Genomic DNA, 15854 nt, shown 5'->3' with positions numbered 1-15854 from the left:
TAACTTTATACACAACACTGGACCTGGGTTCAGACATCAAGCTTGCCAGAATCAATACATGCTCATGCTGAAAGGTAATTTTACTGTGATGACTGACAAAAACAAAACAAACAGCATTGGCAACTGCTTCAAACCTGGGGAAGAAGGCTTACTTATTGTACAATGTATGGACAAAAGTATTGGGACACCTGTTCATTCATTGTTTCTTCTGAAATCAAGAGTATTAAAGAACAGTAGCTGTCTCTAATGTCCAGTGAAATCTAGTAAGATTTTTAAGCACTACCGCGAGGGTGTGGTTGCATTCACTGACAAAAGTGTTAGTAAGGTCAGGACGTTGGCGGATCACCACTTCACTATATCTCATCCCCAACTCCCCAACTCCCCAACTCATCCCAAAAGTACTGGATGGAGCACCAACCATCATTCCAGAGAACACAGCTCCACTGCTCCACATCTCAATGCTGGCGATGCTGGCTGGGTTTATACCCAAATAGCCCACGCCTGGCATTAGGCATGGAGCCATTAGGTTCATTTGTATCTGGAGAGAATCCTATTCTATTGGCAATACTTCTCTATATGGACTAGATACTGTGTATTTGCACATCTGTGTGAGCAATGGGTGCAACTTAAAGTTGCTGAATGTATTAGATGGGGTGTCCACAAACTTTCAGATATTTTTTTCACATTCAGTTAATTCTGTTGAAAAGAATTCTGTCAGGTCATTTTATTAGTAAATTCAAAGGTTGTCATAGTTTTATACTGTCAGAAAATTCAGTTTCAGAGTTCTCAGTTTCAGAGAAATTCAGAGTCACTTCTGTAACTTTCTGCATTTCTGTTTTTCTAAATTCATCAGAGTCTTACTTGAGTTCTTGTGAATTGGTTGCCATCATACTTCGAATGCTTTTATCGGCTAAAGGACAACCTGAAAGACTGGAAGATTGTAAAAGAAAAGTGGATATTAGTGTAAAAAATGCAGATTAGGAAGATAAAGAAAGAACACTGAATCAGAAGAAAACTTAAAACACAAACCAACAAACACACCACACACAGAACACAAAAATCAGCTCACAAAAAATTGTAAATGCAGAAAAGCCATGGTGCAAGTGCAGGGGATATCACGTTTACATTCTGTTAACCCTCTGAACAGCACACTGTTTTGACCATTACTGCACCAGCTCAGTTCTTATTGTAATCTCTGGTAATCAGAGGGTTAACTTGGATATGGTACTGTCCTAGCTACTGTTTGACAGTATAGTCGAGGTAAGCTGAAAACAATAAATTGATAGGACTTAATCCACCATGAGAAAATGAAGTCACACCTTCTATGCGAGGCGTAATTACCGGTTACGTGACCACTTCCATCACACCCTGGTGTTGGGCATCTGTCTCCAGAAAAAAGTAGATAGAATCAAACGTCCAGAACAACAAAAAAAATGGAAACATAATTTTGTGTGCAGCCGTTAGACAGGAAAAATGGTAACACTTCATTTTGGCAAAGGGACCCACGTGACACCTTCATAAGCTTTACGCCTGGAACGAGCATGAAGAGGTTGAAGGTTTAAAGCAGAATTATGAGAGAATCAGTATTTCTTGCTCCTGGGCTTACCCTACAGTCTGGAAGTGTAATCCAGCTTTGAGCCTCCTCTAAAGGACATGTTGTAGACACGCATTTTTGGACAAGCTGAGAGATACAGCTCTGTCACTGAAAAATTTTATATAAATACGGCGCAAATCTGGTTGAGCGGTGGTACACAGTTCCTGGGAGTGCTGTCCTGCCCCGCTTCACCAAAGTTCCACAGTGCAGTTGCTGGTGTGCCTAATACCAGAGTGGCAAAGATAGAGACGCTATTCTCCCTGTTGCAAGTCAGTGTAGCATCACAACGATTTTGAAGCTGCTGTACATGGACAAAGGTATTGGGACACCTACACATCAGAACTACCAGAGCTTTTATGACACCCCATTCTAGATCCATATGCATTAAGGTTGGGAACTCTGCAGTTATTGAGTCAGCTGCAGAGTGTTGGAGACCTTTCTGCACTATGCTCTGAGCTCAGCACTTGGTCCTGACCCCACTCTGTAGCTTTTCGTAGTCTGACACTCGGTGGCTTAGCTGCTCTCTGTGGTTCCTCCTAAACGCTTACACTGCTCAATAATACCACTCGCAGCTGATGGTGGAAGATCTAGGTGGGAAGAAATTTCACAAGCTGACTTGATGTTGCTGCAGCGGTGTCTCCTATTACATACAGAACCACGCTAGAGTTCAGTGAGCTCATTAGAACTTCTTATTCTTTCACTAATAAGTGTAAAGGAAGACTGCATGGCTAGGGGCTTGATGAGACACCTGAATTCGATGATTAAGAGGAATGTCCCAATTATTTTGTCCATATGGTGTATTTTAGGCAAAATGCTAAATAAGGTTGCTTTAATAGGCACTGGATAAGTCCAGAGTAGCATTTGTAAAGCTTATAAGAGCGTCACATACAGAAGGGTCGAAATGAAGTGTCGCTTTGATTGTCAGTTGGTTTTGTCATCAGATTAGGGTTCATTGTTTCCAGTTTAGCTTCACTGTCTGCTTGGGTGTGAGGGTGCTAAACCTCCTAGAACATCTAGAAGATGCTAGAGAGCAGCTGCAACATGAACAGGTAAAACGAGAATGATGTTTTATTCCAATAAAGCATCAAGAGAGAAAGCACGGAAAGCCAGAGCCAGAGGCAGAAGCTAGCCTAAAGGAGCTTTTCCAGCTAGAACTGAAGAGAACCTGCCAGGACATCCTTGCGTTATGCAGCATGCAGCTGAGCACTGATCACCCTAAGCGGAGCAACAGAAGAGAACAGAAAAAGAGAGACGGCAAGTGGGCGGAGAGGAGAGTGGATGCGGGGGTGGGCGGAAGAGAGTGACATGGCCCCCCCTTCAGGCTTACGTTATCAGGTCCTTTTTGCTTTCTTTGCAGGGAGCAAATTTTGGCTTGGGACTCGGGATGGTGACATCCGTGGCATACGCACTGTCCTCCAAAATGTCCTGGAAGGGGTCCAGATCATCTGACTAAAAAAAGAGAGAAAGAGCGAGAGAGGGAGAGAGAGAGAGATTACCAAATTGTTATTACACTGCTTTAACAAGTCTGATATTTCCCATCGTCAGCATATATGGCAGTGTAATATCTGGAAATGGGACACTATCTGAACCGATATTTGGATCGGGAACGGGAACGTGAGAGAGAGAGAGAGAGAAAGATAGAGAGAGCCAGAGACAGAAAGTCAGTGAGAGAGGGAAGCCAGATGAAATGTGTTTGGGGGGAGGGTGTCTGGGTAAATCTTGTCTAGCTCCTAGCAGGCTGTGTGTGAGTGTGAGTGTGTGAGGTGTGGCACTAGCTGCTGCCGTAGCGCCTCATTTGGGAGGCCTTCCAGTTGGCCTTTGTCCCTCAGCAGTGGAGGAGCAGATACAGCCTGGCGAAGGGAGCTGCCGCCTCTCTATGTTCACATGCACACTGATCTACAGCAGCCAGATCCACATCAGTGACTGCTCATTTACACTGGGAGCAAGGCCACAGGACGAGGGGGCACAGTGGCACGAACTGCAGCAGCAATAAGCTCAACAATAACTGTAGTAGTAGTAATAATAATAATAATAATAGTAATAATAATGATGATGATCATAATAATGATTAAGTCTTTCATAAACTTTAAACTGTTTTACATCTTTTTTCACTTTTTCTTTTTTCAACATGAATGGACCAATAGAAATGTTTCAAAATCACTTGGAATAAACTCTTTTTACATCGTCTTCCATTAAAAGTTAAGAAGGTTTCTCCTGTAAAGCTGCCATTTTGAAGATAGACAAAGATAGAGACTTTGGCTCTACAGTGGTAAAAGGTTTCATTACACAGAGAGAAATTATATATTGTGACATTTCCCAGTCAGCATGGTCATGTGGGGCTCACACGGGTGGAGTGTGGGCTAGGTGGGTTCCAGGTGGGCATGGACTTTAAGTGGGTGTTGTTGCATCACTACATCCCACCTTAATCTCACATGGATCCCATCTAGACCCCATGTGCAGTGTACAACTCAGGTGTGGCCCATGTTTACCCCTTCCTGATCCCATCACTGACCCTGGTGGGCATCCATATGTGGGGCCAACATAGAACCCGTGGACAAAACCACATGGCCAGACATGGACATGTTATTTGGGATCATGCATCACCTTTTTAAAATAAAAAGGTAAAGGTGCACGTATTGTGTACAGCGAAATGTGTCTTCCGCATTTAACCCATCTGTGGTAGTGAACACACACACCCAGAGTGGTGGGCAGCCAACTCCAGTGCCTGGGGAGCAGAGAGATTAAAGGGCCTTGCTCAAGGGCCCAACAGTGGCAGCTTGCCAAGCCCGGGAATAGAACCCACAACTCTGTTATCGATAGCCCGGTGCTCTAATCGCTGAGCCAACACTGCCCCTAAAATGTTAGCAATTACATTAATGCCATATCACTCATATCACCCGAAGTAATAAAACAAAGACTTAAGAGAATTAAAGGGCCCATATTCCACCTTTTTCTTATATTTTTATTGATTGATTGATTGATTGATTGATGTCTCCTCCACCATGTGATGCTACCAGCACTGGGAGGGTGAAGGCTAGGATGTGGTTCTATGTTTTTAAAATGCCCATATCCACCCACACCTTACATTTTACGGTCTATTCACCATGACTCCACAACTCATAACTAATTTTTCAATTAGAGCCTGATCTATTTTCTGCGTTTTCCGGTACCGTTAACATCAGGCTGACCAATCAGAGCTCTGTTGTCATGGTTGCAGACCAAACCAATGAGCATCAAGACGGCAGCAGAACAGCTCATCTTGAGCAGAACACATAAGCTTATATGACGAGCAGGAACACGCTGACTGTAAACAAGCAGAGGTTAAAGAAAATATGTGGTGGAACAGAGGCACAAGTTTACATACACTTTATGTATTTTTTTGTAGCCGTTTTTTAAGTTTGTCTGGGTGCATCCTGTTCCTGTTAATGTCCACAAAGAACTGCAAACTATAGCTTCTCTCTCTAATGAGCACCAGTGTGGAGGAGGGATATTAAAGAGAGCAAAAGAGTTTCTAGCCCCGTTTACTGAGCACAGAAGGCAAAAAACGTATCTGACCCCTTCTAATAAATGCATTTACCTACTTTAAGTAGCTCCCATTGTTCACACAGATGCGCAAATGCACACACACAGCATGTCTAGTCCCTGTAGAGACTGGAGCAGATAAATAGGAACCTAGAGGGGCTAGAGGGGTATAAAGCCCAGCCGCCGCACACCTGCAACTGTGTTCTCAGGAATGATGGTCGGTGCTCCATTCAATATTTTTGAAATTAGTTGGGGATTTGGGGATGAGGTGTGATGGTGATTGTTCAACATCTTGACCTCAGTAATGCTCTTGTCGCTGAATGCAATCAAATTCTCACAGCAATGCTGCAAATCCCTGGACAGCAGAGACAGGTACTCCAGAAAAAGCAGGATAAAGTCTTTTTAAGACCTTTGATTTCGTGAATGACCAGGTGTCCAAATACTTTTGCCCATGTAGTATAGGGTTTAGTCTTGATTCTGTAATATGAGCCCTTTAAAGGATGCAATAGAGAAGTGGTCTTGGAGAAACTGTGACAGAGAGTGTTCTGCCCCATCTGCAGAGTGTCTTCAGACCAGACAAAGGAACTTGTCAAATCTCGCTTAAACGCACACACACACACACACGCACCCACACAAACACACACACACAACACACCAAATAGTGCATTTTTTACACCCTGCATTTAACAGCACAAGCTATGCCATCAGTGTGTGAATCAGCAGTCGCTGTCATTAGTAACAATCAAACGTTCCCACTGTTCTTCAGAGAGTCAACACATGCATATACACACACTCACAGGTGTCTTCATCCAACGCCACCTACACACACATACATACGCAGACACACAAAATCATGGAAAGCACAGCGCCGTTCCACAGCCAATTTGTATGCAAATAACGAAACCTCAATTGGCTGTTGAACTGCGCCAGTCAATCAATGCATCCAAGGGAAACGTGACGCGGAGGAAGTGAAAATTAATCTGTCGATTGGGCTTTGTCTGAGAGACGAGAGGATCTAAGCAACGGCCTTCACGAACACGCAGGCAGGTCTTTAAGCCTGGTGTCTCTGAGACGGAAAACACACACAGAGAAGGCAGGACTTGTAAAAAAGCATCTCTGCAAAGAATGTAGAACGTTCTGCTAATATCTTCACCTTTTTTGTCTCACCAGAATATGCGGTGAACTGACATCAGCAGGTAAAATCACGCTACCAAACATATACACTAGATGGCAGTATGGTGAAATCAGAGCATGGGCCTGTGTGCCTGGATGCCTGTGTGTGCATGGTTGTGCTAAGCCACTTCTATCATCATCAGACATATACTGATCAAAAAATGAATCTAGCAGGAAATATAAACAAAATTACGGACGAGCCGCACCGCAGCTTATGAGAATCAGCACAATCAACCCATATCAGAAAGAGGATGAGCTTGAAATAACAAGAGAACTGTGTTAGAGACTTTTTACCTCAACCTCAACCCCATTACAGCACAAGTGGGCACCACCGTTTCCTTTAAACATTCCCAACCCAAACAACAGCTGTAATGTCTACTTAATTATGTAAGAAACACTACATTAGGCAACATAACAGCACGCTAAAGTAAAAGTCCCAGGTTACCAAGCTGAACAGCTGTCTATGAGCTGACTGCGGGTTCGATCCTCAGTCATGCTGCAGCCATTTGCGGTCAAGAGACCAAAACAGCATAATTGGCCTTGCTTTCTGAGTGGGAGGGCTGCCCCTACCTCAACCTCAACCTCAACCCTAGAGTCCTCTTCCGAGTGTGCTGAGAGCTGTTCAGGGATGTTGTGTTAGCAGCTAGCCTTCACCCTAGGCTCTCATCCTGGTAGCATCACTTCATGGTAGGAAACCTAGCAGATATTCAAATATCTGAACATGAAAAAAAATGTGGACGGGGTGAAAATTGTGTGGAAAGAAGTTTCACAGTGATACTTTAGGAGTTACATTAAAAGTTACATCAACCATCCAGCCCAAGTTTTGAAGGATAAAAAGACCTACATGTTATACAAAACTGTTCATGGTCAGTTGGACCAACACACTGATGTATGAATGAAAAGATGGACAAAGGGATTAATGGATGGATGGAAGCTATGTCAGATTAGCCAGCTTGCTAGCTAATGTAAGTTCTTGGATCAGTAAGTTCAGCATTATGATGGGTGAGGTTACTGCTTAGAGTGTGACCCAAGATCAGCACATCCCCAGCATTGACCCTTTATCGTGTCCATTATGTCCATTTATTGGTTACTGAAATGTCATTCATGGGGCAAACAGTGTTTATATACACAATATGGACAGATTGTGTTGGTATTGGGTATTGGGACACCTGCTCATTCATTGCTTCTTACCAAATCAAGAGTACTAAAAAGAGCTTATCCTGCTTTTGTTGGATTAAATGGCTCTACTGTCCAGGGAAGGAGCATTTAATCTAGTGCATTTAGTGACAAGTGCATTAGTGAGGTCTGGATGTTGGATGATCAGAACCTCTCCTCATCCCCAACCCCCCAAATGTATTGAATGTAGCACCATCAATCATTCCCAAGAACACAGTTACACAGCTCAATGCAGGAGGGCTTTATACCTCTCTAGCCCATGCCTGGCATTAGACATGGTGCCACTATGTTAATGTTTATCTGCTCCAGAGAGTCCTATTCTATTGGCAATACATCTCTACAGGGACGGTGGGTGTGTATGCATCAGCAATGGGTGCAACCTCAAGTAGCTAAATGCATTCATGTAGTGTATATTTTTGCCCACATGAGCAAAGACTAGCCTAAGCCTAAAAGTGAGGAATCGTACATCTGTATGTGGGAAGCAGGCTGCAGAAGCACACAGGATATCTACTGAAGCATACAGTGTCTACTGAAGGGGCTTTGAGGTGACAGACATCATTGCAAGGCAGGTGAGAGAGCTATGTTTGTGTGTGTGTGTGTGTGCGTGTGTGTGTGTGTGTTTATCAGCCTGTATATAATGTGTGCTAGTGTGTCTTGGTGTAAGGAGACAACCATCCCAGGCCTGTGATGTGTAGGTTGGTATGTGAGAGAACATGGTGTGTTTTTGTTTCAGCATGTCTGCGTCTTGCCAGGAGCCATCAAGCCTGTGCAGCGTATGGACTGACACGTCCATGACACCTTTCAGAATGTGCATTAGGAGAAAGTGGTCTGTCCTCCTTTTCTCAAGCAGAACAAACACGTTCAGAGCATCCAGTCCTTTAAAGGGTCCTGGAGCTTTTCAGACCATAACATCCCATCCCATTTGCTTTAACATGAACTTTTCCCAGCCTCTCTTTATCCCTAGAATGAAAAAGCCGGTTTTCTTACTGTGCCTTTAAGACTGACATGCAGTATTGTGCAGAAGCTGCTTATCTGGGCAGTAAGTGTTTATTTCCTCAGTAAAACACTAATATTAAAATAAATACTAATAATATTCTTAAAGAAAATCATGTTTTTCCATCAATGTGAACATGAGAACATCTCCATAGTTCTCTCATGGAGTTTAGTATTATTTAGAGTTCTCCTAACACTTTTGCACAGTACTCTATGTATGTGACCTCAGCTCTGATTGGCTGTCCTGCATTGTGTCTTGTTTCAAAGGCAGTCTGGCCTGAAGGTTGGGTCCAGACTGAAGTATCGAAACTGAGTCCCCTGCTAAAAAATCCATCTTAAGAACAGCTTTGGCTGGTTGTCCCAACTTGGTCTTGCTGGTCTTGCTGGTCATGCTGCTTGCCCCTACTTGGGCTTATTGGTTAGCTGGTCATGCTGGTTGTTCAGCTTGGCGATGCCGGGCATGATGTTCATCCAGCTTGGTTATGCTGTTTACGCTGGTCGACCAGCTTGGTGTTGTTGGCCGAACAGCTTGGTCATTCTGGTCAACCATCATGGTTGCATATGTCAGTCAGGTTGATCATGCTTATAGATCAGCTAAAACATCAAACCAATCAGCCAATCAGCTTAAACTGGCTAATGTTTAATTTGCAGGGTAGTAGTGGACACTGCATGACTACTGTGTGTTGAATGAATACAGGTCAACCAGTTACTTTAAACAGTCTTAGGTGTAAAGCTTGTTTCTTTCTATGATGTAGCCTCTTTAATGTTCAGCTGCTTTTCCAGACACAAAGCTAATTCTGGACTAAATTATTCGGTTAATTGAAACGTTTAGTGAAAAGCGAAGCTCTTTACTGAAATGGGCCAAGCTAAACACGTCCCCCTGTAAACTGAGAACCTCTGACGTTAGAGCTGCAGTAGGAAATGACAGCTGTGAGTGAAAATTGATTTAGAGTGATACTGTGTCATTAGTTATTAATTGTGATTCATTGTGACTAATGGTGATATAAGGCTTTAGTAAGTGTTCTCTGCGTTCTGTGGAGCACCTTTGATTTGTCAGGCTGTGTGAAGCACCGTGATTTGCCAGATCACTCATTTCACAGCACAGTGAATGTACTTGAGAACTGTTAGCACTTATGTGAAGAGTGCTGCTGTTTGTGACTAGAAATGCATCACTGTGATGCAGAACTGCATTAATTATAAGCCTTGGTGATGAACTGATGTTTTATTGATTCATATCCAGGTTTGAAGTCCTAAATAATGTTTTTAAATTCCCATTTTAGACAACTATTTTCTAGTCTGGAATTAATGCACCACTGTATACAAGTGTTACTTTTTTTCCCCTATACTGCCAAATTACCCACCTGTTCATAGCTCCCCCTAGCACTAGCAATTCTCCTGACACTAGGACAGTAAGGACTTAACACATGTCTTTTCTGTGAGAGTGATGAGGAGAAAGAGCACCATTGTGCTCTCTCAGACTCTGGCTGCTGATGGCAAAGCAGCATCGTTTGGGATTCAACCTTGCGATATCTGGTAGCACATTAGACCGCTGAGTCCTGGAATCACTGTTTTTAATACTATAACAGTTTGTTGTTGCTGTTGCACAAACCTTTGCCTCCATTTTTGCTATTTTTTGCTTTTTGGCTCATTGTGAATCTGGCAGTTGTTCTTTACATTGTGTCATGATGTCATGATGACCAATTAAAATGCTCCAAAATGAGTGTCCTCCTCACCAATTAGTTCACTAAGTGCCATTCCTGGGATTCCTAGGATCGTCTTTTGGCAAGCAGGCAGTTAGATAGTTGTGCAACTCTAGAGTTGTGAAGAATACACCACCGTACTTTACGTTCTTTACTGGATGCAGAAATACATGTGGTTTCATAGCTCTAAAGTGGTGCAACTGTCTAACTGCCAGATCATCAGAGGATCGTAAGTTTGCATATTTTTACAAAATATTTTAGTTTACCTGACTTTAAATGTATATGGTGTCGTAGTAATGATAGTAATTTATCACCTAGTAATTTATTGGCTTATAGTAATGAAGTAATGCAATCATTTATTGTAAAGAGGCTCAGACTCTGATCTTTATAAGACTGTTTTTTGACATTTGATGTGGAAAGCCTATATGAATAAATTTTAATTAAACTGAACTGAATGTCTTGTTTTCCCACAAAATACCTTCAGTTGTCCAATTTATGAGCATTTAATATTTATACATATAATATATAATGGACAGTGTCTTGATAGTAGTACTTTCATAATGAACTGAGTCCAGGATGTATTATATTAGTAAACCGGACAATAGTGGTTATTCTTCAGAGATGAACACTGTCCAATAGCAACATCCCTGACCTCTTACTGACCAAGGCTTTGGTTATGGCTCAAATAATCTGGCTGCTTTGTCAAACACACTTGAGATCTGCAGTCCTATTTGCTCTAATATGTGTTTCTCTATACTCCATTAGTGTGGTGATGTGTGTGTGTGCGTGCATGTGTGTGCATGTGTATGTATGTATGTGTGTGTGTCTGGGTGCACGTGAGCACCTCTCTGTCGTGCTCCAGGCGTTTGATCTTGGTGTAGTCGACGGGCAGCTCCCAGGGGTCGAGGGTGCAGCAGCGGGTGCTCGGCAGGACCTCCCGCTCCCGCCGGCCCAACACGGGCTCCAGCGGGCCGAGCGAGCGGCCGCCTCCGCCAACACGCTTACACACGCTCACGTCCATCATCACTCCATCATCATCCACCTCAACGTCTCGCTTCTACCCAAAAGAGGGAGAGAGAGGGAGCGGAGGGGAGAGGAGGGGGTGGTAGATGGAAAAGGAGAGAGAGGGGAAGAGAGAGACAGCATGGGAGGATGAGAGCAGAGGTGATGAGAAAAAGGTTTAAGGGTAAAGGGCGAGTTAGAAAGAATTGAGAGAGTTTAGAAAAGTGTGTGTGTGTGTGAGAGAGAGACAGGAATGGAGAAAGAGGAAGAAAGGAAGGAAGGAAGAAGAGGAGGAAGGAAGGAGGAAAAAATAAAAGACAGTGTGAGACGTGTCCTCTTTCCTTGCTCCCTTTCTCTCTCTCCTCAGCTTGATCTGGTTTCACACAAAAACATTCAGCTGCTGTTTCCTAATGCGGCTCTCTGTGTGTGTGTGTTTGTTTGTCTGTAGATGTGTGTGTGTGTGTGTGTGTGTGTGGACGGTTTCCAACATGATTAACGCTATGGAAGTGAACGTGCCCCTGCAGAAACAGGTAGCTGGAATATAACGAGGATTAAATGGAATGGCGGATAATAAATAACCCTGTTATTACAGATAGATTGCGAGATTAATGACCAGATAATGGAAATTACACAGTGGCTTCTTCAGTGGTGATGCTACAGAACCTAATCCGAGCACACATGCAAACCTTCTTCCCCTGATCTAATCTGCTGCACCCAGGGCTTCAGCAGCTTTTAAAAGCAGCACTCTGCACTTTAAAGGGAAGTCAAGGGCAATGGTGGTCATGCTCGCCTGGCCAAGGGCAAGATCCAGCTGAAGTTACGAATGGAATCAGTAATGCTTCAGTAAGTGCCTGGCCTGTGTGTCCACTGACACTGAGAGTTAACGGCTTAAGTACTGATGTGCAGAATGTGGGAAAGAGATCGAAACAATTGACCTTTATGACCTCAGGCTAATTTGGTGCCATTTTTTGGAATTCTGTTTGAACACAACTGCAATTACTGAGAGGGGCACACCTGGGATGTGTTACACCTGGGATTTTCAGGAGGCTCTAGGCTACTCAGATATGTCATAATTTCATATGCAAATATTAAGGGTGCAACAGTATGTGTATTCATACTAGGAGTGGGCAATATGGCATTTTATTGTACCATACCGTGCTGTTTAATTGGATGAAGTGCAGCACGGTTGAATAAACACACTGTTCTAACTATGGGAGAATATTTGTATAGCAGTAAAAAAAAATTCTGCTGCTACGGATGTATTTTGTAGGCATATAAAATATTACAATAAATATTGTGTACCGTTAAAATGTCTTTAACTATTGTGATATAATGTTTGTACCATACTGTCCACCCCCAATTTGCACTATCACTGTACCGTGGTCGCGGTGCACACTGTCCAAAATGCTTGTGTTAGCATATATATATATATATATATATATATATATATATATATATATATTTGTGGATACCCCTTCTAATTACTGCAATCAGCTACTTTAACACACACAGCTTGTCTAGTATCTGTACATCGCAATAGAATAGGACTCTCTGGAGCAGATACACATGAACCTATTGGGACCATGCCTAATGCCAGGGGTGGGCAAGAGGGGCTTTGGAATGATGGCTGGTGCTCCATCTAATACTTTTGGGATGAGTTGGGGATAAGGTGGGGTGGTGACTTCGCTAATGCTCTTGTCACTAAATGCAATCAAATCCTCTTCTATTTAGGACCTGCTCTGCTGTGTTTTTGTTCAGCTGTGACTGGACTTGTGATGTACCATGTTGGTTTCTGTTAGGTCGGACAGTTACAGGCAGTGGTGGGAGGTGGCGCTGGTTAAAGAGAGCTGGCCTAGAACCTCCTCCTGTTCCACAAGGCACCTGGCTTAGCCTGACCCTGACCTCCATCACCATGTGAACCAACCTCAGGAGAACTAAACAGGAGAAGCAGGAGGTCACCTCACACTCTATTAAACTCACTCACTTACTCCAATTACAGAGGGAGAGAGAGAACAGAAGAAAAGACGATCCATCTCTACTGCCTATTCCTACATTTGAATAAAGTGAGGAAGATCCTGTATCATTTCAAGTCTGTAGTTACCAGCATTAATGAATCGTATGCAGGCAGCACCGAATCTAATGATCATAACACTCTCAGTCGATTTCCACCACAGCTTTACTGCTGACAAACAGCTCTGATTCAGCCCCTATTTGATGCTGTTATTTTAGATGTGAAATAATGGGTTGGAAGCTGCTGCAGAGTGCTGGAGTCTCAGTGCAGGCACAGCTGGCAGAAATGGAGAGAAGCCACCATGCTGTCTCTCAGTCAGTGGCAGGAGGAGATGGGTTTTGCCGCAGGCCAGCTGCTTCTCATCCTCCTCTCCGCTCCGCTCACTGACAGGAGATGGATGGAGGAGAGAGAGAGAGAGAGAAGGAAGCCCTCTCTCGCTCAGGGCACTTCCGTTCACCGACCATATGCCATCATCCCTCCTTCCTTCCTATCTCCTTTCCATCCATTCCTAGCACACCTCACCATTAGTGTCAAAGCCAGATGAGTGTGTGTGTTCATTTGGGGTGTAAGGCTCGATTCGCTTACACTTCTTTAGGGAACGATTCAGTGCACCATGAAACCTCAAAATGTTAGTATGATTCAATTAATTTGATTCTTTAGAAAGGGATTCAGTGGATCATGAGATCTCAGATTCCATCATGATTAAATCCAGTTCAGATTCTTGATTATTAAGTGGATCATGAGATCTAAAATTTCACCATGATTCATTTCAATTTGCTACTTTAGAAAATGGTTCAAAGTGTTGTGATCTTAAATTGAGTTGAATCATGGAGAAATATAATTTGATTCTTAGAGCATTTATTCAGTGATTTGTGGGACCACCAAAGTTCACCATGATTTAATTCATGTCTTTAGAAAATGGTCCAATGTATCATCACATCCTGATTCAATTCAATAAGATTCTTTAGAAAATGATTTAAAGAATCACAAGAGCTTAAATTTCACCACGATTCAATTCAATTTCATTTGATTCTTTAGATGCATTATGACACTATTTAGAATTGATATTATTGCACAAATGTTTCTTTAGGAGTTATTTATACACTATACACTATTCAACTCACTGTGTCTAAAAGTTGATTCTATACTTGAAATATTAATACATTGTATTATTATTACAGATTCTGATCATTCAAAATTTAGATGAATCATCATGTACCTGCATATCTGTATGTCTAATTTATTATTTTTTTTTTTTTTACAAATGGTGATCAGTACTCATGTAGATGTGTTTTCTCTAACTATGTGTGTATTCAGTCAAGCAACAGGCAGGAGCTTCTCCTGCCAAGTACAAGGTCAGAGTGCAGCCACGGCATCTTTAAAGACATGGCTGAAATGCGTGCCAGGCTAAGTTTCTGTTTTGAGGTGTACTTCAAAGTGTCTTACTGTGCAAAGATCAAACCAGAATGGTGAGGAAGGATGTTAGGAAGTTAAAATGAGCTGTGCTTAACTCTAATGTCTGTTTCTAAAGCATAACACACACTTCTGTTTTTATGGAACTGTGTTATGGCTTAGAAGCAGACATTAGTGTTAAGCACAGCTCATTTTAACTCCAGAACATCAAAGCCCATGACAATTCCTTTGTAGGATAATTTCACTGATAAAGTTCCTCTCATACACACACACACTTATATACACACACATATATACACACTGACTGCAGACTGCACCAAAGCCACATCACACATACGCCTCTTCAACTCACCCATGGATAAAATGACCTATTAGGTTGGGCACAATGGCTACGATGCTCACTAACTCGGTGCAGTAATGGATGTAATTGCGTTGTAATACAGCCTGAGCTTCTCATCTGCTGGCTGGCAGGCTGTGTCATGCCATAATAGACAGGCATATAGATACAGCACACAAACTCACCCACCAATACTGCCAACAGGGTCCTACAAGTACCTACCTACGGGTTTTGAGGTGTATTTGACGTCTGTTTGAGCTTTTGCCAAATATTTTTGCTTATTTATTACAGTTATAACATATATGATCATTCCTTTAATTCAAATATAACTAAAAGGTATTTTTTATATTCTGGGAGCAACATTATGTTATTAAATGACAAATTATGGGGTAAAAATGAGGGGCCTCCTGTAGGACCAGGGTCTATCTGCAGTTAAGCTAAACCATATCTGTGTGTGAGTTTAGTAATACATTGGAAAAAAACTGGAATTGCTGCCAATTTAGTTTTTGGTACAGTCGAAAAAGAAAATCTTTAAAAGGAGCCTCTTGTCCCACTAGCAGGACAAGAAGCCCTCCTACCTGGGGTAAGAAGCCCCCTGGTAAGTCTCGCATCAATTTGTCATCCAGGTTTTACTGAATGTATTATTTATATGTCAAATAATGTCTGCATTTTTTAAACACTGTTTTTAATCACACTGCAGTAAAAATATTAGATATATAATTACATTATAAGTAATGCCTTATCAGTTTGTCTTAACGGTTGAACTTTACTCTAATGAGTTATAAAAAAAAGACAATAGACAACAAAATAAAATCCTGATTCTTAATTTAACAGTATAATTATATGAATTATATAATGATGCTATTTTGTATCAAACCAAATGAGTTGTGCTCTCTGGTCCATGTGCATCCATGTGCTGTGCTGTCTCATCCC

General features: G+C 42.3%; 1 protein-coding gene across 4 annotated transcripts in view; it reads right to left on the bottom strand.

Moving 5' to 3' along the window:
* The window catches only part of myt1lb (myelin transcription factor 1-like, b), a 146159-nt gene that overhangs the window by 12652 nt on the left and 117653 nt on the right, over positions 1 to 15854 (bottom strand). For 3 of the 4 annotated variants that reach the window (XM_072689140.1, XM_072689139.1, XM_072689142.1), the window contains 3 exons: positions 11003 to 11215; positions 2922 to 3043; positions 862 to 930 (listed from right to left, as the gene is read on the bottom strand). In XM_072689140.1, coding sequence (XP_072545241.1) covers positions 862 to 930; positions 2922 to 3043; positions 11003 to 11215 — 404 coding nt within the window. The remainder of the gene's footprint in view (positions 1 to 861; positions 931 to 2921; positions 3044 to 11002; positions 11216 to 15854) is intronic. The other variant, XM_072689141.1, reaches the window with a different exon arrangement.

This window comes from Salminus brasiliensis, chromosome 10 (genome assembly GCF_030463535.1).
Source record: "Salminus brasiliensis chromosome 10, fSalBra1.hap2, whole genome shotgun sequence".
NCBI classification, from domain to species: domain Eukaryota; kingdom Metazoa; phylum Chordata; class Actinopteri; order Characiformes; family Bryconidae; genus Salminus; species Salminus brasiliensis.
This window is presented reverse-complemented; position numbering and strand designations above follow the sequence as displayed.